Source organism: Oncorhynchus keta, chromosome 35 (genome assembly GCF_023373465.1).
Source record: "Oncorhynchus keta strain PuntledgeMale-10-30-2019 chromosome 35, Oket_V2, whole genome shotgun sequence".
Classification (NCBI taxonomy): domain Eukaryota; kingdom Metazoa; phylum Chordata; class Actinopteri; order Salmoniformes; family Salmonidae; genus Oncorhynchus; species Oncorhynchus keta.
Window position 1 is genome coordinate 62,450,148 of NC_068455.1, and position 22,066 is coordinate 62,472,213.

Below are 22,066 nucleotides of genomic sequence, written 5' to 3' on the forward strand. Positions count from 1 at the left end.
GCTAGGTAGCTAAACATTGAACTGGCATGATCCCATGTCATACTACTACCAACTTCAAATGGATTGTCATAGCTATGGTATGAATCTGTAGGTAGCTAGAGCTAACCAATTAGGTTCAATGGTAGCTAGCTAGCTAACATTAGGCTATAACTACCAATGCAAATAGTTTTCTGATTTGAATCAAATTACTACACAGATCATACACATAATGTTAGCTAGTGAGCCAGCAACAGTACACTTTAACTTGCAATGAAAACAACGTTCTGACAAAATTAGAAACCTATAATATCTGAATATAAAGCTAGACTCTTACCCGTATACATGGATGAACGCTTCATGGCAGACTGGAACCATTTAACTCTGTTTTGGTTTGTAGCTGCATCTTGTTTGGCCAGCGTTGTGTCAAGTCACTCCGGTTCACACTGACCGTGGCGTGTGAAGAAAGTAGCCCACCGCAACTTTTTTTCAATTGATTTGTCGAGCACGCCTGCTAAATTCAGGGCATCAAAGATGTTGAGAAAAGTTGCAAACTTTTATAGTTCTCAATGGCTAACTTTATATCTTTAAAAAAAATCAGCGGTAGAAAGGATTATCAACACATACTGAGCAGCTCACGTTATAGACAGAAGTATGCGACATGGCAGACCAATCCAAACTCATCTCCTGGCATGTCCAGCCTATCCAATATCTCAGCCAATCATGGCTAGCACGAAGGTTCCCCCTTTTCCTGGCTAAACCAACTAGGCTTGTAATTTAACAATTGTATTAGTATTTATGGATGGAATACAAGTTTGTTATTAAGGCACATGAAAGGTCACATGTTCCAGAAGGCATTTCTACCAACAACAACAAAAAAAAATGATGATAAAAATTCAAAAAAGACGTTCCTGTGAAGTAGTGACATGCGACATACACCTTCCTGAAACGGGTCACATATGGCATGTTACTAGTCAGCCCTATGGGTACGGAATGGACATTGTCAATTGAATAAACCAGCATTGGTTGGAGAACAACCAAACCAGAAATAAAATCGTACTGTTTTGTTTCTGCAAGTCTTTTGACTAACGTTTGTGTAGAGTAGAACAATTGTGCCCTATAGTACACAATTGAACCTTTCTCTCTCTCTCTCTACCTCTCTCCCTTTGTCTCTTACAGCATGGAGGAGTGTGAGGCCCTATGCACGCGCATGGCCATCATGGTGAATGGACAGTTCAAGTGTCTGGGCAGCATCCAGCATCTTAAGAGCAGGTGAGGCCTTGACAGCGGCACTAACAGCTTGGCCACAGCCTTAATGCTCTTAATGGGAAAAATCCAATGCAATGTACATCGAGGGAACAACCTCAATTTGTCAGGGCATGGACTCTACAAGGTGACGAAAGCTTTCCACAGGGATGCTGGCCCATGTTGACTCCAATGCTTACCAGAGTTGTGTCTTGTTACCATGCGAAATGCGAAATGAGTGACATACAGAAACGCTATTGAGCTTTAGCCTTAGGTGCACTCACATGTACAGTACAAGGGCATGATGCTATCCAAGGTTTGTCCGTATTTTATGAAGGCCAGTACTAGGGGATTCCAGTATTAAGCAACAAGGCCCTAGGGGGTGTGGTATATGGACAATATACCATGGCTAAGAGCTGTTCTTAAGCATGACACAACACAGAGTGCCTGGACACAGCCCTTAGCCGTGGAATATTGGCCATATATCACAAACACCTGAGGTGCCTTATTGCTAGAATTATAATGTATTTTATTTATTTAACTAGGCAAGTCAGTTAAGAACATTTTTGTATTTACAATGATGGCCTACCCGGGCGACGCTGGGCCATTTGTGCACCGCCCTATGGGACGGTGCACAGCCGGATGTGATACAGCCTGGAATCGAACAAAGGACTGTAGTGACGCCTCTTGCACTGAGATGCAGTGCCTTAGACTGTTGCGCCACTCGGGAGCCCCTTATATTATCAACTGGTAACCAACGTAATGAGAGCAGTAAAAATATTTTATTTATTCAATGCAACACATGTGATATACAGTCTGCTATTTTATCTTTATTTAACTAGGCAAGTGAGTTAAGAACAAATTCTTATTTTCAATGACGGCCTAGGAACAGTGAGTAGAACCTGTTCAGGGGCAGAACGACAGATTTGTACCTTGTCAGCTCGGGGATTTGAACTTGCAACCTTCCGGTTACTAGTCCAACGCTCTAACCACTAAGCTACCCTGCCGTCCCGGTCAGGCTACCCTATACCACAGCAGTCAGCCAATCAGCAATCAGGGCTTGAACCACCCAGTTTATAATGACTCATACATCATCAGTGTTTCTCCAAATCAGAGGTGATTATTTCTTGGTAGTTCTCAATAACATTATGGACATTTGGTTTAGCCTTAACGGAGCAACCCACCCTTTCCGTCTCTTAGCTGTGACATGAGTGTGTCCTCATTTCGGAGTCTTTGGGAAATCTGAGATATGTCCATTCTTTTTCCTCCAATGTATGCATTCAGATGCCATGAACACTGTGATAAGCAACATTTTTAAATGTATTTTAAATGGAATAAACTTTATTCAATGCAACATGGTGAAGTAAACAAATATTAGCCTACAATTCCATAGAGTGCATTAGCATTAGTCTTGATGTATTATGTTAATACCGCATGTTGTTTTTTCCCCCTTTAATGATGTTGTAGTAAACAAGTATTGCTATTATAGTATTTTACAGTACAGGGTTAGAGTTAGGGTTCTATCTATGTAAATAACACACCTTGATTCTTCCCCTCATTCACATATTGAATTGAATGACTAAGCGTCGTCCGGGTTAGGGAACGGTTTGGCCGGGGTAGGCCGTCATTGTAAAATAAGAATTTGTTCTTAACTGACTTGCCTAGTTAAAGGTTAAATAAACATGAGTAAATAATGTTTATGAACATGCATCCTTCTCATCCATATTACTGTAAACCAGGGTTCCCAAACTAAGTTTCCTGGGGTGGGGTCATGGGACCTTTTCTGTTTTTACCCCTTTTTCTCCTCCAATTTGTGGTATCCAATTGGTAGTTACAGTCTTGTCCCATCACTGCAACTCCCGTACGGACTCGGGAGAGGCGAAAGTCGAGAGCCATTTGTCCTCCAAAACACGACCCTTCTTGACACACTGCTTGCTTAACCCGGATGCCAGCCGCACCAATGTGTCGGAGGAAACGCCGTACACCTGGCGACCGTGTCAGCGTGCATGCGCCCGGCCTGCAACAGGAGTCCCTAGAGAACGATAGGACAAGGACATCCCGGCCGGTCAAACTCTCCCCTAACCCAGAGGACGCTGGGCCAATTGTGCACCGCCTCATGCTTCTCCCGGTTGTGGCCTGCTGCAACACAGCCCGGGATCGAACCCGGGTCTGTAGTGATGCGTCAAGCTCTGCAATGCAGGCCAAACATTTTTTTTTTTTTTTACAAGTTCACAATTGTTTAAACAAATCTATAACGGCACATTAGGTCGTGATGCTTTTCCCTAGAAACGATCTGTAAAATGCCCGATGATATCTTCATCTCTATGACATTCAGAAGCTGAGCTATACAGTCTAAAGTCAGGACTTAGCTTGGGAAGTAATGTTATGCAACGTGTGACTCTGTCGCTCTTTAAAAAAGAATATGTATAATTAAATTAAGGTTTCATATAAATTCTAATAATTATTTAAAAAATAGCGGATTAACATTTGGGGAAATCGTGTCGAGACTATTTTCCCTATTCATTATTATTACTTAAAAAGCCTATCTAAAAGATGTCAATAGTCTTGGTAAGCTACATAGACTTGTAGGAAATTAGTTTCAAAACAACCAAATGTTCGTACGTCGCTCAAATGAAGATTGTTGGTGGTGTATTTAATAAACAACAACACAAAAGGTTGAGGAACCCCTGCTCTAAACCACAAGATACTTTTTTTTGTGAAAATAAATCCTTCTTTGACCCTTCCATCTTTACCGTCCTGTAATGGCCTTTATACATGCCTCTTAACACATTTAGTCAGGCTCCATCTCCAATCTCCCCCTGACCTTAAACCCGGCACTTAAGTATGCTCTCTGATATTCACCTGACATTTTCACAAGGCCAACCCCCTTTTGGGCCATCTCACATATGGTGATGAGGGTGGGGCCATCCATTATGTTGGGCTGGGGGGGGTTGACATTATTACAGCATTATCGTGTGATCTTCTAGGAGGACATTACAGACTAAAGGGACGAGGGGGGGGAGTGGCGGAGCGATCCATTTTACAAGTCAGAGAGTGGGGAGAGGACGAGTATGGGTGGAGGGGATGGGGGAATGTATGCCTATGTTAGGTCTGATGCTGAAATGAGCAAAGGGTGTCAAGGATATTTCCCATCAAGAGGGTTGATGTCATATCATCTCTGTAGCCGTTAAATCTGAGAAAAGAGAGCGAGGGGGGACAGAAGAAAAGGGAGAGAGAGGGAAGGAGAGAGGAAGAATGCGATGGTCTTACCTGTCCCTCCAAGCTGTTGGTGTAATTGACAGATCCTCTGTGTCAATGACTTCCTATCTTTGGGGACAACGAGGCCGCCCTAAATCATTTGAGAGACACTGTATAGTTACGGGATGTGGGAAGAGGGAGGCGCTGAATGGGTTAACCCGTGCTCAAGTCTACTGTATAGTCTATGCTGTCAGCCACAGCCAATCAATCACTCATTTCTTTCACTTCATAGACCAAAGCCGGGGGGGGAATATATAAATGTTACATGTGCATTGACAGTTTTTTTTGTTAGTAATTTTAGGTCACGTGAGTTTTTTGGGGTGTGGCTGTTGAAATGCTATCGCTCAGTTCTTGCGACACAGTGAGTAATTTCTAATTAAGCGTCGCTATCTCTTTCTCGGCTCATGTAATTCATGTTTCATGAGGTGTGGGCCCCGTTAATGACCCTCCGCTCTTTTCCTTTCCACTCTTCCCCCTGCCACGCGCACCCATGAAATGTGTCCCCAGTGTGTGTGTGTGGGGGGGGGTAGCAGAGACAGGGACAGGGGGGAGGGTGGTAGCAGAGCATTTGATCGACCATCTTTAATGTCAAGCTGTGCAAACCACTCGGCAATGTAATCTATCCACATTTACCTGTGGAAGCATGGCTCGGCCATGCTGTGAGGGAGGGGTGTGTTTACGCATCATCTCACGATTACCCAAGTTGTTGCAGATTAGGAGACGAGGAGATTTCCATCTGCGTGTGACTGGAGGGGGTCGAGGCAGGTGGCGAGCCGCTGTCACGCAGTGGTATTAAAGACTGGCCTGCATGATGGGCGGGGATACTTTGTCTTCCCCCCCCCATCCACCTCATCACGTGTGAGAAAGAGTGTGGAATCTCTCCACAGGGCGCCTCTCACATTTTGATTCCGCATTGTGTGTGTAATACATGCTAGTCCACCTTCTTCCTCTCCATCTTCTCGTCACCCCACCCGCACTCCTCCTCCTCCTCCTCAAACTTCTCGTTACATTACCTTTATGTATTCATCCTCCTGCTGCCTCTCTCTCTTTTTTTTATCTCTCTCTCGCTCTACTTCCCTCCGCCCTCTCGCTCAGTTGGTGATGGAGCATCAACCCACCCTTGTTTGTGCTGCCCCCTTCAGGCCACACCGATGACCTGTCTTCCCACCTTCTCATTGGAGCTGCCTGGCTGGCAGTCTCATTGTTTTAACAACTCGCCCCTGTATATCAATCAGGTCCAAAAATAAGCAAAAATCGCACCATTCAAATCGGAGAGAGACCTCTTAACACAGTTAGGGGACAGATAATGCTTTAAGAGGACGCCCTCCATTATCTGGGTTGATGATAGTTTTGTCCCTCTCTCCCCACCTGCCCCACGACCGGGTCGGCTCTGTTGCATTTCCAATCAATCATTCGTCGGAGGAGAGAATTTCTGAAAGCCAAAAAGAGAACCGTGGAGATAAATAAGTGGCTGTAAATATACTTTTTTACAATCCAGGAGCGTCGGATCCAGTCGAGTCCCAGGTGTTTAGTAAAGTGAAATGAAGTGCACGGCAGTAAAAAACCTTCCATCGCGCCCATATAAACTGGTCAGGGGAAGGGAGAGAAGGACGCGGGAAGCTGGTGTTCTTTTCCTGTGACTGACATCCTTCATATTTATTGTTTTGCATTTTATTAGGATCCCCTATTAGCCTGCTGCCGAAGCAGCAGCGACTCTTCCTGGGTTCCAAACAGGAAATGAAAACTTCACATTCATATGTCTGGAGGATAAGGGTTTATGCGGCTAGCAGGAGCTATATTTCGCTGCAGCTCAACGTTTTTTTCCTCCGTCCTTACTTTGAGACCCAGTGCCGTCACAAACATGTGTTTCATGTGTTTAATATACACTGAGTGTACAAAACATTAAGAACACCTGCTCTTTCCATGACAGACTGACCAGGTGAATCCAGGTGAAAGCTATGATCCCTTATTGATGTCACCTGTTAAATAGACTTCAATCAGAGTAGATGAAGGGGAGGAAACAGGTTAAAGAAGGACTTTGAGGCCTTGAGACAGTTGAGACATGGATTATGTATGGTGCCATTCAGAGGGTGAACAGGGTATGGTAGTAGGTGCCAGGCGCACCGGTTTGTGTCAAGAACTGCAATGCTGCTGGAATTTCACAGTTTCCAGTGTGTATCAAGAATTGTCCACCACCCAAAGGGACATCCAACCAACTTAACACAACTGTGGGAAGCATTAGAGTCAACATGGGCCAGCATCCCTGTGGAATGCTTTCGACACCTTGTGTAGGCCATGCCCCGATGAATTGAGGCTGTTCTGATGGCAAAAGGAATGCAACTCAATATTACGACTGTGTTCTTAAAGTTTGGTTTGCTCAGTGTATATTTCCACACTGAGTTTGGAATAATATGGTGTAAATGAGGATAATGCTCTTTTAGTGTAAGAGCTGTTTGGAAATGTCAGCCTGTTTTGGTGGGATGGAGTTTTGGCCTGCCCAGTTAATAGACCAATAAGGAAAAAGTTCCAAACCTCTCTGCCAATAACAACACATTTTCCGTTTAACTTTCCACTCAGACCACTCCCAGAGAGTGCACAATTCTTGCTGGAGAAATGGCTCTTATCTAAGAAGCTATTTATTTGTGTACCATTTTAATTGAAAACAATCCGTCAGGTACTTAATTGCTACCCAGCCAGAACTGATTAGATATTGAGATATAATGCGTTGGACCTTTAAGGGGAAAGAGTGAAATAAAACATAAACGAAAGCTGCGAAGTGCATTTAATGCATTAAGGTAATGTTGCGCACAGCGCCGGAGAGTTTTATAAGGGCACCTAAAAGTTGTGATCAATCTAAGGAAGTTGCCTTTGAGATGTCTAGTAAATCTGTGGATTGACTATGTGGATTGACTGCGTTGCACCGTGGCTAAGTGATACATTATCTAACTGACTGTTAGTGTCTGAGATGGATGGGAATACAGCAGGCCTTAGGGTTTACAATGCATCAGCTGTTATTAATACCCATTGCACACGGACAGATACAGTGTGTGAAATCCTCTATGGCCATCGAAAGCATGTGTGTGTGTATGCATGTGGTGTCTGTTTATGAGGCATATATCATATGTGCGTGCGTGTACGCTTTGAAGTGTGTGTGTGCGTGTACACATGTCCGTGTGGATTCATGTCTGTCTCTCTGAGTGGAAGCGCGTGTGTCCATTTCAGACCTCATCTGAGCAGTACCATATGTATTTTCAACCCCAGCCTTGAATAAAACATGCCTCTGCACCATATATATCCATCGCCCGTGGCTTCTCCTTGCTAGGGAGCTTCAGTGATGACCCTTACAGGCGACCTCTGTGTGTGACCCATCGAGGACTTCCTGCCTGATCAAAGCACGGCCACCCAAGCCTGGGGTGTGACCCATTTCCCCACTCCCTTCAACCCCCCCCCACCCCCCCCGGACTTCAATATGGGGGGTGTTTGTTGACCTTTTCCCTCTCTTCCTCAATCTTTTCAAGAGGGGAGAGGGGGAGAGATGGGAGAGGAGAGTGTAGAGGATAGATGAGAGATGGGATAGAGGAGAGCAAAGAGGAGAGATGGGAAAAGATAAATGGGAGCGGAGAGGAGAGATGGGAATTTTGAGGAGAGACGAGAGATGGGATGGGAGAGATGCACAGCACTCCAGCAACAGCTTTCTGAAGCTGGAGGTTATGTGCTTGAAATGACACGGGAGGGACTCCAACTGAGTCAGGAGATGGAAGAGAAAATAGATGGGGGGAGAAGAGAGATGGGGGAGAAGAGAGATGAGGAGAAATGGGAGAGGAGAAATTGGAGGGGTGATGAAATGGGAGAGTGTAGAGGATAGATGGGAGAGGAGAGTGTAGATGAGAGATGATAGAGGAGACAAGAGAGGAGAGGTGGGAGGAGTTATGGGAGAGGAGAGATCGGAAAAGAAGAGCTGGAGAGGAGAGATGAGATGGGAGAGGATGAGAGATGGGAGGGGAGATATGAGAGAGATGGGAAAGGAGAGATGGGAGAGGAGAGATGAGAAAGGGGAGACAGGGGGAGAGGAGAGATGAGAAAGGGGAGACGATGGGAAAGGAGGCAGAGGAGAGATGGTAGAGCTGAGATGAGAGAGTGGAGGAGCGCATGGAGAGGAGATAAGATGAGAAAGGAGAGATGGGAGAAGAGAGATGGGAAAGTGGAGACGGGAGGAGAGATGATGAGATGGGAAAGGAGGAAGGAAGAGAGATGGGAGAGGAGAATGGAGATGAGAGAGTGGAGAGGAGAGATGAGAGATGGAAGAGGCATAAAGAGAGATGAGAGATGGAGAGGAGACATGGGAGAGAGGAAAGGTGGGAGGAGTTATGGGAGAGGAGAGATGGGAAAAGAGGGCTGGAGAGCAGAGAGGAGAGATGGGAGAGGAGAGATGAGGGGAGGAGAGGAGAGGAGAGATATGAGAGAGCAGAGAGATGAGGAGGAGATGAGAGAGGGGAGATGAGAGATGGTAGAGGAGAGATATGAGAGAGGAGAGAGGATGAGAGATGGGAAAGGAGAGATATGGGAGAGACTGGAGATCGGAGGGTAGAATAGAATTTGCCAAACCAAGTCCTTTGAGGAATGTCTCTGGTGGTCAATTGGATACGTTGTAACGTCGTTGTGTGGTAGACGTTACTACAACGTTACTGTCTGTTCCTTCCTAACCTGCGTTTGCAGCTGCGGTTGCTAACTCAACGGCTAGGAGATATCACTTCTGTAGTGAATAAGAGTTCAAAGTTCATACCATTCGCAACCAAAGCTCATGCTGATGTTGGCTTCATTTTGTAGTTATTATCTGAACCATTCTGACATAGGACCGTCTTTCTCATATCCTCGGAACAGCAAGTTCTATTGTCGTCAAGGCTTTATATAGGAAGGGAGAAGAGGGTGTGTTTGAAAAGTTTTCTAGCCCATTTTCTAGCCCTTCACAGAGGCGGGCCACTGAGTGAGCAGCCCTAACTTATGAAAACAAACATCTCACATTTTAGACGCTAAAATCACATTTTATCCCGTCACAAATCATTTCATATTCAAACATTTGAATTGAACAACAATTCCATGTGAATCCGATAACTCTGATGTGTAGACTTTCCACTGGAGAGTTTGTCATCTTATCATTGATGAGAATGTCTCAGATGACAACCGAACTGACATCATATTCATTAAGTACCACCGCATATGTTCAATTGTTCGGATTGACAGAATGTAGTTAATTCCCCCCCCCCACCTTCTGATGTTCCCAGAATCTCTATGTTAACCAAGTTTTAAAAAAAATGTAACCTCAGTAGGTTAGAGAGAGGAAAAAGGGGGGAAGAGGTATTTATGACTGTCATAAACCCTATTCCCCAGGCCAACGTCATAGCACATGGGAGAGGAGATATTGGAGAGGAGAGAGGGTAGGAGATATGGGAGAGTAGAGGAGAGATGGGAGCGGAAATAGAAGGGAGAGAGGAGAGATGGGGAGAAGATAGTTGAGATAGAGGAGAGCTGGGAGAAGAGAGTAGAGAAAAGAGACAGGAGAGGAGAGATGGGAGAGGAGCAGAGATATGGGAATTGAGGGGGATGGGAGAGGCGAGATGGGAAAAGAGGAGAGATGGGGAGATTGGGGAGAGGAGAGAGAGATGGGAAAAATTGAGATATGGAGAGCAGAGAAGAGAGATCGGAGAGGTAGGAGAACAGAGATGGGAGAGGAGAGCGGAGAGGAAGGATAAGAGAGATGAGAGATGGGATAGAGGAGAGATGGTAGAGATGAGATGGTTAGGGGAGGAGAGATGGGAGAAGAGGAGAGATGGTAAAAGAGGAGAGGAGACGTGGGAGAGGAAAGATGAGAGAAGGGAGAGGAAATAGACAAGAGGAGATGGGAGAGGACAGATGATACAGAATAGGGAGAAGAGGAGAGATGGGAGAGGATAGATGAGAGAGGAGATGAGAGATTGGCTAGAGGAGAAGAGTAGAGAAAAGAGATGGCAGTGGAGGAGAGGAGAGAGCAGAGATGAGAGGATGGATGAGAGAGGAGATGGGATAGAAGAGAGCAGAGAGGATGGAGGAGAGATGGGAAAGGAGAGAGGGGAGACGAGACTAGAGGATAGATGGAAGAGGAGAAAGGAGAGATTGGAGAGATCTCTCCCTCCCTCCCTCGCTCCACACTGCAGATATGCGCAGCACACCAGCAGCTCTCATTCCCTTTCTGAAGCTGGAGGTTATGTGTTTTAAATGATACGGGAGGGAGAGGGTCCATGAGAGTCCCCGGTCAGTAATTCAACCATGATTGCTACAAGTTTAGATAGCTGGCCGTTGGACTAATTTACCAATCTAAAAAAATCTTAGCTGACGAGCTAATTAAGTGACTGTCAGTAACCAGGTTTCCATCCAACCTTTTTATCTGTGTAAAGTACAAGTTGGATAAAAAAATGTCATGACTGTCCTGACAGAAAAAACAAACATTTTTCTGTATACTTTCCAGATGTAGACAAAAAAAGACACGCTAGACAAATTGGGATCTTTTTATGTCGGTATAATTAGAGATAGAAGTAATGTTGTTGGAAACGCTTTTATGTGCAAATATTGATATAACAACCATCATATCGAAGTAAACTTGGAGTCATGCGATGATCTGTGGTCCTCCCACTATGACTCGTCTGGAAAGCAAGCGGTTTATAAGGGCCAAAAGTATGTGGAGACTCCTTCAAATGAATGGATTTGGCTATTTCAGCCACATCCATTGCTGACAGGTGTATAAAATCGAGCACACAGCCAGGCCATCTCCATAGACAAACATTGGCAGTAGAATGGCCTTACTGAAGAGCTCAGTGACTTTCAACGTGGCATCCTATATCCTGTCATAGGATGCCACGTTTCCAACAAGTCAGTTTGTCAAATTTCTGCCCTGCTAGAGCTGCCCCCGTCAACTGTAAGTGCTGTTATTACGAAGTGGAAACGTCTAGGAGCAACAACGGCTCAGCCGCGAAGTGGTAGGCCATATAAGCTCACAGAACAGGACTGTCGAGTGCTGAAGCACACAGCGCATAAAAGTCGTCTGTCCTCGGTTGCAACACAAACTACAGAGCTCCAAACTGCCTCTGTAAACAACGTCAGCACAATAGCTGTTAGTCGGGAGCTTCATGAAATGGGTTTCCGTAGCCGCACACAAGCCAAAGATCACCATGCGCAATGCCAAGCTTTGGCTGCAGTGGTGTAAAGCTCGCTGCCATTGGACTCTGGAGCAGTGAAAACACATTCTCTGGAGTGATGAATCACGCTTCACCATCTGGCAGTCGGACGAATCTATATGTGTGCTCTCGGCAACAGAGCACAGCTACTATCTACTATGTCAATACCAGAATGGGTACACTCACTATATAACGCAACATTGTTTGTGAGAAAACCATGAATAGAGTTGAAAATGTTATAGAAACCCATTGAACTTCTATTTTTTTATTCAGTGCATGTGGGAATTTAACCGCAAAAGGTATTTCATCACTCCCAGCCTTTTTTCTGCAACAAGTCAATTTGATGGAAACACATCACTTGTGGAAAAATGCGCATGTTGTTTTTATGCCGATTTTGAAAGAATGCCAAGAGTGTGCAAAGCTGTCATCAAGGCAAAGGGTGTCTACTTTGAAAAATCGCAAATATATTTTGATTTATTTAACACCTTTTTGGTTACTACATGATTCCATATGTGTTATTTCATAGTTTTGATGTCTTCTTTATTATCCTACAATGTAGAAAATAGTAAGAATAAAGAAAACCCCTTGAATGAGGAGGTGTGTCCACACGTTTGATTGGTACTGTAGGAACAAGTGGTCAATCTGGGATTGGGCAAACGATTGATGAGGGAAGACGATCACATTTTACATTGTGGTCGAGATTATCTTCTATTCAAATCCAATTGTGTTCGTCACATGCTTCTCAAACAACAGGTGTAGACTAACAGGGAAATGCTGACTTACGGGCCTTTCCCAACAATGTAGAGAGAAAGAAGATGGATAGAATAATAGAAGAGCGATAGCAGAAGTAGTAAATCCACAACGAGTGATGATCACTTATATTATTGTGAGACGACCAAAGGGCAGAAATTGGAAAATGAATAATACATACCGCCACTCTCCTGTTGGAGTGCAGCAGAGAAAATAGAGCACATAGAGAAAACAGAGAGAGAGCGAAAATGAGAGAGCGAGAGCTCATTGATCAGCCTCTTCTTTCTGCTGCTGGGGAGCGCCGTTTGATTACACAAGTACGCCTGAAACCTCTCTTCTAGCGACGCCCCCGAGCATTATTGGATTAAAAAAATATATATTGTCTTCGCTGAGCTCAGCACCTCTGAAAGCTCAGCTGCGCCTCGCCACTCTGAGCGCCGGCCGATTTCCTGTCTGGCTCGATCCCATCGCTAAATGGAGGGGCGTTTGTCAGACTCATGATGATTGGATGATGAATCAGACTGGATAAGAAGGGTGGGATTTCAGACGACTCTCTACTCAGACTGGCTTCTCTGTTGACTTGGCTCTTTGTTCATTCAAACAATGTACTGAAAGCCTATTTCAAAATGCTATGAGAAGAAGTCCACGGGACTGTGTGATCACAGAGAATTGGACAGATAAGTCACGGATGATAAAGAATAATAGATCTTCTCTCTCATTTGTGATTTCCTATTTAAATGTTGATGTTCCATTCTAGCAATCAGAGGAATGACGATTATGCGTTTTAATCTAGGATTTCAAATAAAGTATTCAATCGGCACAGAGATATGGCTTGTTACTAGGTATAATGATGTATTCCCATTGAAAGGCTCTGGGAGTTGTATTTGGCCTTGGATTCTACGTTGTATGCTAGTTTGGACATTGAAACAATGCCTTAGTACGGCTGAGGCTAACACACCACTTCTCTCATTACTTTTAAGAGGTTGCTGCCTCTCCTTGCATGCAGCACTTAACAGCCTCCAATGGACATTTTCCACGACTAAATATAACATTAGGGGATTCATTAAGCAGAAAACAATGGTAATAAGAGTACTAAACAACAAAATAACACTAGTCTCGCTAGACTTAGCATAAAAGCCAAGGAATGTTAAAAGCTGGTTGTCCAATCCAGCTTTGAGGGAGCATTTAATGTCAAAGTTAGAATCATATTTTGGTGGTTTCTATTTGATTGATTGGGATTTGTTTGAATTATTAATGTCAGAATACACAGTGTAACTAAATAGAAAGTGAATGAATGCACACCGCTTTATACAAATAGATTTGATGAGTGAATCTCATCATATGATGATGTGCCTTACGTAAGTTATTGAGGTGTTTGGAACAATGCTTTTGTTTGCACATTCTTAAGAGACCTGGAAATAATTTGATAAGTCAGATTTATCTGATTTTGGATTCACAATAACAAGTCATTACTCGGCCTCATTGCCTCAAAAGAATTAGGTAGGAGTATGGCAATCCGTTTTTCTGAATCTCTTTTCTGAATATATAAATAAATAATGGGATTGAGACATTGTCATTTGCAGAGGTATACAGTGCCTTCGGAAAGTATTCAGACCACTTGACATGTTCCACATTTTGTTATGTTACAGCCTTATTCTAAAATTGATTCAAATGTATTTTTTCCTCATCAATCTAAACACACTTTTTAAACTAAAATATAAAATTGACATAAGTATTCAGACACTTTACTCAGTACTTTGTTGAAGCACCTTTGGCAGCGATTACAGTGTTGAGCCTTTTTGGGTATGACGCTACAAGCTTGGCACATCTGTATTTGGGGAGTTTCTCCCATTCTTCTCTGTAGATCCTCTCAAGCTCTGTCAGGTTGAGATGTTTGATCGTGTTCAAGTCCAAGCTCTGGCTGGGCCACTCAAGGAGATCAGACTTGTCCTGAAGCCACTCCTGCGTTGTCTTGGCTGTGTGCTTAATGTCGTTGTCCTGTTGGAAGGTGAACCTTTGCCCCAGTCCTGAGCACTCTGGAATAGGTTTTCATCAAGGATCTCTCTGTACTTTGCTCTGTTCATCTTTGCCTCGATCCTGACACTGAAAGCATCCCCACAGCATGATGCTGCCACCACTATGCTTCACCTTAGGGATGGTGCCAGGTTTCCTCCAGACGTGACGCTTGGCATTCAGGCAATCTTGGTTTCATCAGACCAGAGAATGTTGTTGCTCATGGTCTGAAAGTTTTTTAGTAAACTGCAATTGGGCTGTCATTTTTTTTATTTTTTTTATTTTATTTTACCTTTATTTAACCAGGCAAGTCAGTTAAGAACATATTCTTATTTTCAATGACGGCCTTACAGTGGGTTAACTGAATGTTCAGGGGCAGAACGACAGAGTTAATGTCGTTCTGTGTCAGCTCGGGGGTTTGAGCTCGCAACCTTCCGGTTACTAGTCCAACGCTCTAACCACTAGGCTACGCTGCCGCCCCAGCGGAGTGAGGAGTGGCTTCCATCTGGCCTCTCTACCATAAAGGCCTGATTGGTGGAGTGCTGCAAAGATGGTTGTCCTTCAATCTCCACAGAGGAACTCTGGAGCTCTGTCAGAGTGACCATCGTATTGTTGGTCATCGCCCTGACCAAGGCCCGTCTCCCTCGATTGCTCAGTTTGGCTGGGTGGCCAGCTCTAGGAAGATTCTCGGCTGTGTTCTTGTGGACCTTCAATGCTGCAGAAATGTGTTGGTACTCTTCCCCAGATCTGTGCCTTGACACAATCTTGTCTCTGAGCTCTATGCACAATTCCTTCGACCTCATGGCTTGGTTTTTGCTCTGACAAGAACTGTCAACTGTGGGACCTTATATAGACAGGTGTGTGCTTTTCCAAATCATGTCCAATTAATTGAATATACAACAGTTGGACTCCAATCAAGTTGTAGAAACATCTCAAGGATGATCAATAGAAACAGGATGCACCTGAGCTCAATTTCAAGTCTCATAGAAAATAATAATACTCATGTAAATAAGGTATTTGTGTTTTATATTTTGTAGATTTGTCAAAATTGTAAATAAAACTGTTTTTGCTTTGTCGTCATGGGACATTGTGTGCATATTGCTGTAATTTTAAAAAGTATTTAACCCATTTTAGAATAAGGCTGTAATGTAACAAAATGTGGAAAATGTCCAGGGGTCTGAATACTTTCCGAAAGCAGTGTTCATACACTAAAAGAGATTTTGAGGTATTCTGAAAATATACTGTATGTCCTTAGATTAGGATTGGCTTTAAGACGGCCTGAACGGCACGTAATCAAGACATTTTAAGTCTGAATAATAGAAAATAAACTATACACCCAAACCTTGTCCTGTACAAACCTTGTCCTAGTGGGTGTGTTCCACATAGTCTGTACAGATTCTACGATCGTTATATAATGTTTTTTTTTTTTACCTTCATTTAACTAGGCAAGTCAGTTAAGAACAAATTCTTATTTACAATGACGACCTACCCGGACGACGCTGGGCTAATTGTGCGCCACCCTATGGGACTCCCAATCACGGCCGGATGTGATACAGCCTTGAATCGAACCAGGGACTGTAGTGACACCTCTTGAGATGCAGATGCAGTGCCTTAGACAGCTGCACCACTCGACAGATGTGGTTGCTGAGACATTAGCCACTTAAACAGTCCATATAATAAACACTATGGTTGTGTCCCAAATGGCGGCCTATTCACCATAGGGTGCCATTTGGGACACAGTCTACATTAAACAACCCCAGGTATTTTAAAGATTGGATCATCTGTGCAGACCTGTGTTGAAACTGTGTGTCTGGAATGCAGCCAACGTGTCACACGGTGATCCACTGCTTACATATACAGTAGGTACACCCAAAGCACCATGGGTAATTCTACATGCCAACTCATGGATTTGTCCAAACTCAGGATGTTGCGACAGCACCTAGCATTAGCACCTTCTGAAGCAGCGCTAGCAGCAGAGGGAGGGGGAAGAGAGGGATGGGAGAAAAGCAGTAGGAGGAGTGAACATTCCTTCAGACAGAAAAAAAACTCCCGGTGTTCGTGACGCACCTGTTTCCCGAAACGCTGCACCGGATGCACAGGGAGCTTTCAACGAGCCGGGGAAATGAAGATCAATTATACTCCCTCGCTCCCCATCTCCTTCATTCCATCCCTCTATCCCTCCTTCTCCTCCTCCTTCATCACATTATCTTAGCGCAAGGGTACCACCAAATTCAGCACAGTGAGGAAATAGAAGGATATTATTGAAGTGCTGCTGTTAAATTCAGGAATGTGCACTTTAGCTTGGGTGGTGCATAGACATAAGGCAAGGTGAATATGGAATCAAGGGAATTCGCTGGAGCACACAAAATTGTTCCAAATGGGCATTTTATGGTGTTAATTTACCAAACTGCACTAACCTTGGATAACCTCACTTTTTTTTGTGTGTGCGTACTTGTGTGTCAACGGTCAAGTAGCGGTTGCTTATATTTGTCCTGTTTCACACATGTACAAGTGTGTGGTGTGAAATGGGAATTTTTATTTTGCATATCCCTCCCTTGGTAAGTGAGGTCACGGCCAGGGATCAGCCATTATTAGGGTTAAGTACCTTGCTCAAGGGCAGACCAACAGATTTCACCAAGTCAGCTTGGGAATTCAAACTAGCAACCTTTCAGCAGCCAAAGCTCTAACTACTAGGCTACTTGCTGCCCACATTAGGCAAGGTGAATATGGAATCAGGTGATATGCTGGAGCATACAAATGATTCCAAAAAGGCACTAACCTTGGATAACCAAGTTTTTGTGTGCGTGTTTGTGTGTGTATGTATGTGTGTGCATTTTTGTTTGTCCATATGCTTTAATTGGTGTGTATGTGTTTATCCATGTGTCTGTTTTATCTAGGTTCGGAGAAGGCTACACTTTGATCGTGAGGGTGGGCGGCTCGCCCCCCGCCCTGGGCCCCGTGGAGGAGTTTGTCCACGAGTCCTTCCCCGGTAGCATATTGAAGGAGAAGCACCACAACACGCTGCAGTACCAGCTCCCCCACAGCGAGGGTGCTCTGGCCAGCATCTTCAGCCATTTCACCACTCATCAGCAGAGGCTGGGTGTGGAGGACTACTCTGTCTCCCAGACCACTCTGGATCAGGTAACCAGATTAAACCCTTCATTCAATTGCTGTTCTGGTTGAGGACCATAGAGATATAATAGCATTTTTATGGTATTTTACTGTATTCTGTCGTGGGGACACACAGTGTGTGGAGGCCTTCGTTCCATCCCTGTACTAACAAGCCTAATTCAACAAATCAGGGAATTTTTTTGTGTATGGCGGTATGGGTGACTCTGATCCTGGAGGGCAGGAGAGTGTACAGGTGTGTTAAGGCTGGAGTAAATGTCTGCAGACACTGTGGCCCTCCAGGCAAACATTATCTATAGAACACATTTCCTTTAAGACTTGTACACTGAATGCAATTAGACTTCATGTCGAATGTCGCTGCCTCACCCCACGTTTCTGATGTGATGTATGAAGCTTGAGATCTGTTGCAATCAAGCCTCAGTGAGAAAGCGAGTGAAAGAAAGAGAGCGAGTGAGTGAGCGAGTGAGTCAGTGAGTGAGTGAGTCAGTGAGTCAGTGAGTAAAAGAAAGAGAGCGAGTAAAAGAAAGAGAGCGAGTAAAAGAAAGAGAGTGAGTTAGTGAAGGAGTGAGTGAAAGAGAGTGAATGAGAGAGTGAAAGGGTGGGTGAAAGAGAGTGAAGGATTGAAAGAGAGAGTGAGTGAAAGAAAGAATGAAAGAATAAGAGTGAGTGAAAGAATAAAAGAGTGAGAGAAAGAAAGAGGTGAGTGAGGGAGTGAAGGAAGGACTAAGAGAGCGAGTGAAAGAGAGTGAGTGAGTGAGTGAAGGAAGGAAGGATGGAAGGAAGGAAGGAAGGAGTGAAAAAGAGAGCGAGTGAAAGAAAGAGAGAATGAGTGAAGGAGAGAGTGAAGGAGAGAGTGAGTGAGTGAGTGAGTGAGTGAGTGAGTGAGTGAGTGAGTGAGTGAGTGAGTGAGTGAGTGAGTGAGTGAAAGAATGATCGAGTAAGGGAGAGAATGAGCGTGAGTGAAAGAATGAGAGAGTGAGTGAAAGAATGAAAGAGTGAGTGAAAGAATAAGAGTGAGAGAAAGAATAAGAGTGAGAGAAAGAATAAGAGTGAGAGAAAGAGCGAGTGAGAGAACGAGAGTGAGTGAAAGAAAGAGTGAATTAAAAAAGAAAGAGTGAAAGAAGGAAAGAGTGAGTGAGTGAGTGAGTGAGTGAGTGAGTGAGTGAGTGAGTGAGTGAGTGAGTGAGTGAGTGAGTGAGTGAGTGAGTGAGTGAGTGAGTGAGTGAGTGAGTGAGTGAGTGAGTGACATAGTGAGTGAGTGAGAAAGAGTGAGTGAATTTAAGAGAGTGAGTGAATTTAAGAGAGTGAGTGAATTTAAGAGAGTGAGTGAAAGAAAGAAAGAAAGAAAGAAAGAAAGAAAGAAAGAAAGAAAGAAAGAAAGAAAGAGTGAAGGAAAGAAAGAGAGTGAGTGAAAGAGAGTGATTGAGTGAGTGAGTGAAAGAGGGTGAGTGAGTGAAAGAGAGTGAATGAGTGAAAGAGAGTGAGTGAGTGAAAGAAAGAGTGAGTGAAAGAAAGAGTGAGTGAAAGAGAGTGAGTGAGTGAAAGAGAGTGAGTGAGTGAAAGAGAGTGAGTGAGTGAAAGAGAGTGAGTGAAAGAGTGAATGAATGCAAGAGTGAGAGAAAAAGAATGAGTGAGAGAAGGAAAGTGAGTGAGTGAAAGAGGGTGAGTGAGTGAAAGAGGGTGAATGAGTGAAAGAAAGAGGGTGAATGAGTGAGAGAGAGAGTGAGTGAAAGAACGAGTCAGTGAAATAATGAGTGAGTGAGTGAAAGAAAGAGAGTGGGTGAGTGAAAGAAAGAGTGAGTGAAAGAAAGAGTGAGAAAAATAATGAATGTGAGAGAGTGTGTGAAAGAAAGGGTGAAGGGAAGAAATGGTATGTGAGTGAGTGAGTGAGTGAGTGAGTGAGTGAGTGAGTGAGTGAGTGAGTGAGTGAGTGAGTGAGTGAGTGAGTGAGTGAGTGAGTGAGTGAGTGAAAGAAAGAAAGAGTGAGTGAAAGAAAGAGTGAGAAAAAAATAATGAGTGCGAGAAAGAGTGAGTGAAAGAAAGAAAGATAGTGAGTGAAAGAGAGTGAAGGAGTGGGTGAAAGATAGTGAAGGAGTGAAAGAGAGTGAGTGAGTGAAGGAAAGAATGAAAGAGTGAGTGAGAGAATGAATGAAAGAGAGTGAGTGAAAGAAGGAGTGGAGGAAAGAAAGTGAGTGAGAGAGAGAAAAAAAGTGAGAGAATGAAAGAGTGAGTGAAAGAGAGTAAAGGAAAGAAAGAGTGTGTGAGTGAGAGAGTGTGTGAGTGAGAGAGTGAAGGAATGAGAGAGTGAAGGAATGAGAGAGTGAAGGAATGAGTGAGTGAGTGAGTGAGTGAGTGAGTGAGTGAGTGAGTGAGTGAGTGAGTGAGTGAGTGAGTGAAAGAGTGCGTGAGTGAGAGAGTGAAAGAAAGAGTGGGTGAATGAATGAGTAAGTGAGTGAAAGAAAGAGTGGGTGAATGAATGAGTAAGTGAGTGAAAGAAAGAGTGGGTGAATGAATGAGTAAGTGAGTGAAAGAAAGAGTGGGTGAAAGAAAGTGAAAGAAAGAAAGAGTGGGTGAAAGAAAGTGAAAGAAAGAAAGAATGAAGGAAAGAAAGTGTGAGTGAGAGAAAGAGTGAATGAAATAAAGAGTGAGTGAGAGTAAAGGTGAGACAAAGAAAGAGTGAAGGAAAGAAAGTGTGTGAGAGAGAGAGTGAAAGAATGAGGAGTGAAAGAATGAGAGAGTGAAAGAATGAGAGAGTGAAAGAATGAGAGAGTGAAAGACTGAGAGAGTGAAAGAATGAGAGAGTGAAAGAAAGAGAGTGAAAGAAAGAGTGAGTGAAAGAAAGAGTGAGTGAAAGAAAGAGTGAGTGAAAAAGAGTGAGTGAAGGAACAAAAGAGAGTGAGAGAGTGAGAAAGTATGTGAGTGAAAGAATGAAAGAGTGAGTGAAGGAAAGAAAGAGAGAGAGAGTGAGTAAGTGTGTGAGTGAATGAAAGAATGAGAGAGTGAAAGAAAGAGTGAGTGAAAGAAAGAGGTGAGTGAGTGAAGGAGTGAAAGAGAGTGAAGGAGTGGGTGAAAAGTGAGAGAGTGAGTGAGTGAAGTGAGTGAGTGAGTGAGTGAGTGAGTGAGTGAGTGAGTGAGTGAGGAAGGAAGGAAGGAAAGAGAGCGAGTGAAAGAAAGAGGTGAGTGAGTGAGTGAGTGAGTGAGTGAGTGAGTGAGTGAGTGAGTGAGTGAGTGAGTGAAAGAAAGAAAGAGTGAGAAAAAAATAATGAGTGCGAGAAAGAGTGAGTGAAAGAAAGAAAGATAGTGAGTGAAAGAGAGTGAAGGAGTGGGTGAAAGATAGTGAAGGAGTGAAAGAGAGTGAGTGAGTGAAGGAAAGAATGAAAGAGTGAGTGAGAGAATGAATGAAAGAGAGTGAGTGAAAGAAGGAGTGGAGGAAAGAAAGTGAGTGAGAGAGAGAAAAAAAGTGAGAGAATGAAAGAGTGAGTGAAAGAGAGTAAAGGAAAGAAAGAGTGTGTGAGTGAGAGAGTGTGTGAGTGAGAGAGTGAAGGAATGAGAGAGTGAAGGAATGAGAGAGTGAAGGAATGAGAGAGTGAAGGAATGAGAGAGTGAAGGAATGAGAGAGTGAAATAATGAGTGAGTGAGTGAGTGAGTGAGTGAGTGAGTGAGTGAGTGAGTGAGTGAGTGAGTGAGTGAGTGAGTGAGAGAGTGAGAGAGTGAGTGAGTGAAAGAGTGCGTGAGTGAGAGAGTGAAAGAAAGAGTGGGTGAATGAATGAGTAAGTGAGTGAAAGAAAGAGTGGGTGAATGAATGAGTAAGTGAGTGAAAGAAAGAGTGGGTGAATGAATGAGTAAGTGAGTGAAAGAAAGAGTGGGTGAAAGAAAGTGAAAGAAAGAAAGAGTGGGTGAAAGAAAGTGAAAGAAAGAAAGAATGAAGGAAAGAAAGTGTGAGTGAGAGAAAGAGTGAATGAAATAAAGAGTGAGTGAGAGTAAAGGTGAGACAAAGAAAGAGTGAAGGAAAGAAAGTGTGTGAGAGAGAGAGTGAAAGAATGAGGAGTGAAAGAATGAGAGAGTGAAAGAATGAGAGAGTGAAAGAATGAGAGAGTGAAAGACTGAGAGAGTGAAAGAATGAGAGAGTGAAAGAAAGAGAGTGAAAGAAAGAGTGAGTGAAAGAAAGAGTGAGTGAAAGAAAGAGTGAGTGAAAAAGAGTGAGTGAAGGAACAAAAGAGAGTGAGAGAGTGAGAAAGTATGTGAGTGAAAGAATGAAAGAGTGAGTGAAGGAAAGAAAGAGAGAGAGAGTGAGTAAGTGTGTGAGTGAATGAAAGAATGAGAGAGTGAAAGAAAGAGTGAGTGAAAGAAAGAGGTGAGTGAGTGAAGGAGTGAAAGAGAGTGAAGGAGTGGGTGAAAGAGAGAGTGAGTGAGTGAGTGAGTGAGGGAGTGGGTGAGTGAGTGAGTGAGTGAGTGAGTGAGTGAGTGAGTGAGTGAGTGAGTGAGTG

The 22,066-nt window shown here is 43.7% G+C and overlaps 1 protein-coding gene across 1 annotated transcript in view; it reads left to right on the forward strand.

Moving 5' to 3' along the window:
- The window catches only part of LOC118369152 (phospholipid-transporting ATPase ABCA1-like), a 240,971-nt gene that overhangs the window by 211,373 nt on the left and 7,532 nt on the right, over window positions 1-22,066 (forward strand). The window contains exons 48-49 of the mRNA XM_052497231.1: window positions 1,156-1,248; window positions 17,348-17,591. Of these exons, the coding sequence (XP_052353191.1) occupies window positions 1,156-1,248; window positions 17,348-17,591 (337 nt within the window). The remainder of the gene's footprint in view (window positions 1-1,155; window positions 1,249-17,347; window positions 17,592-22,066) is intronic.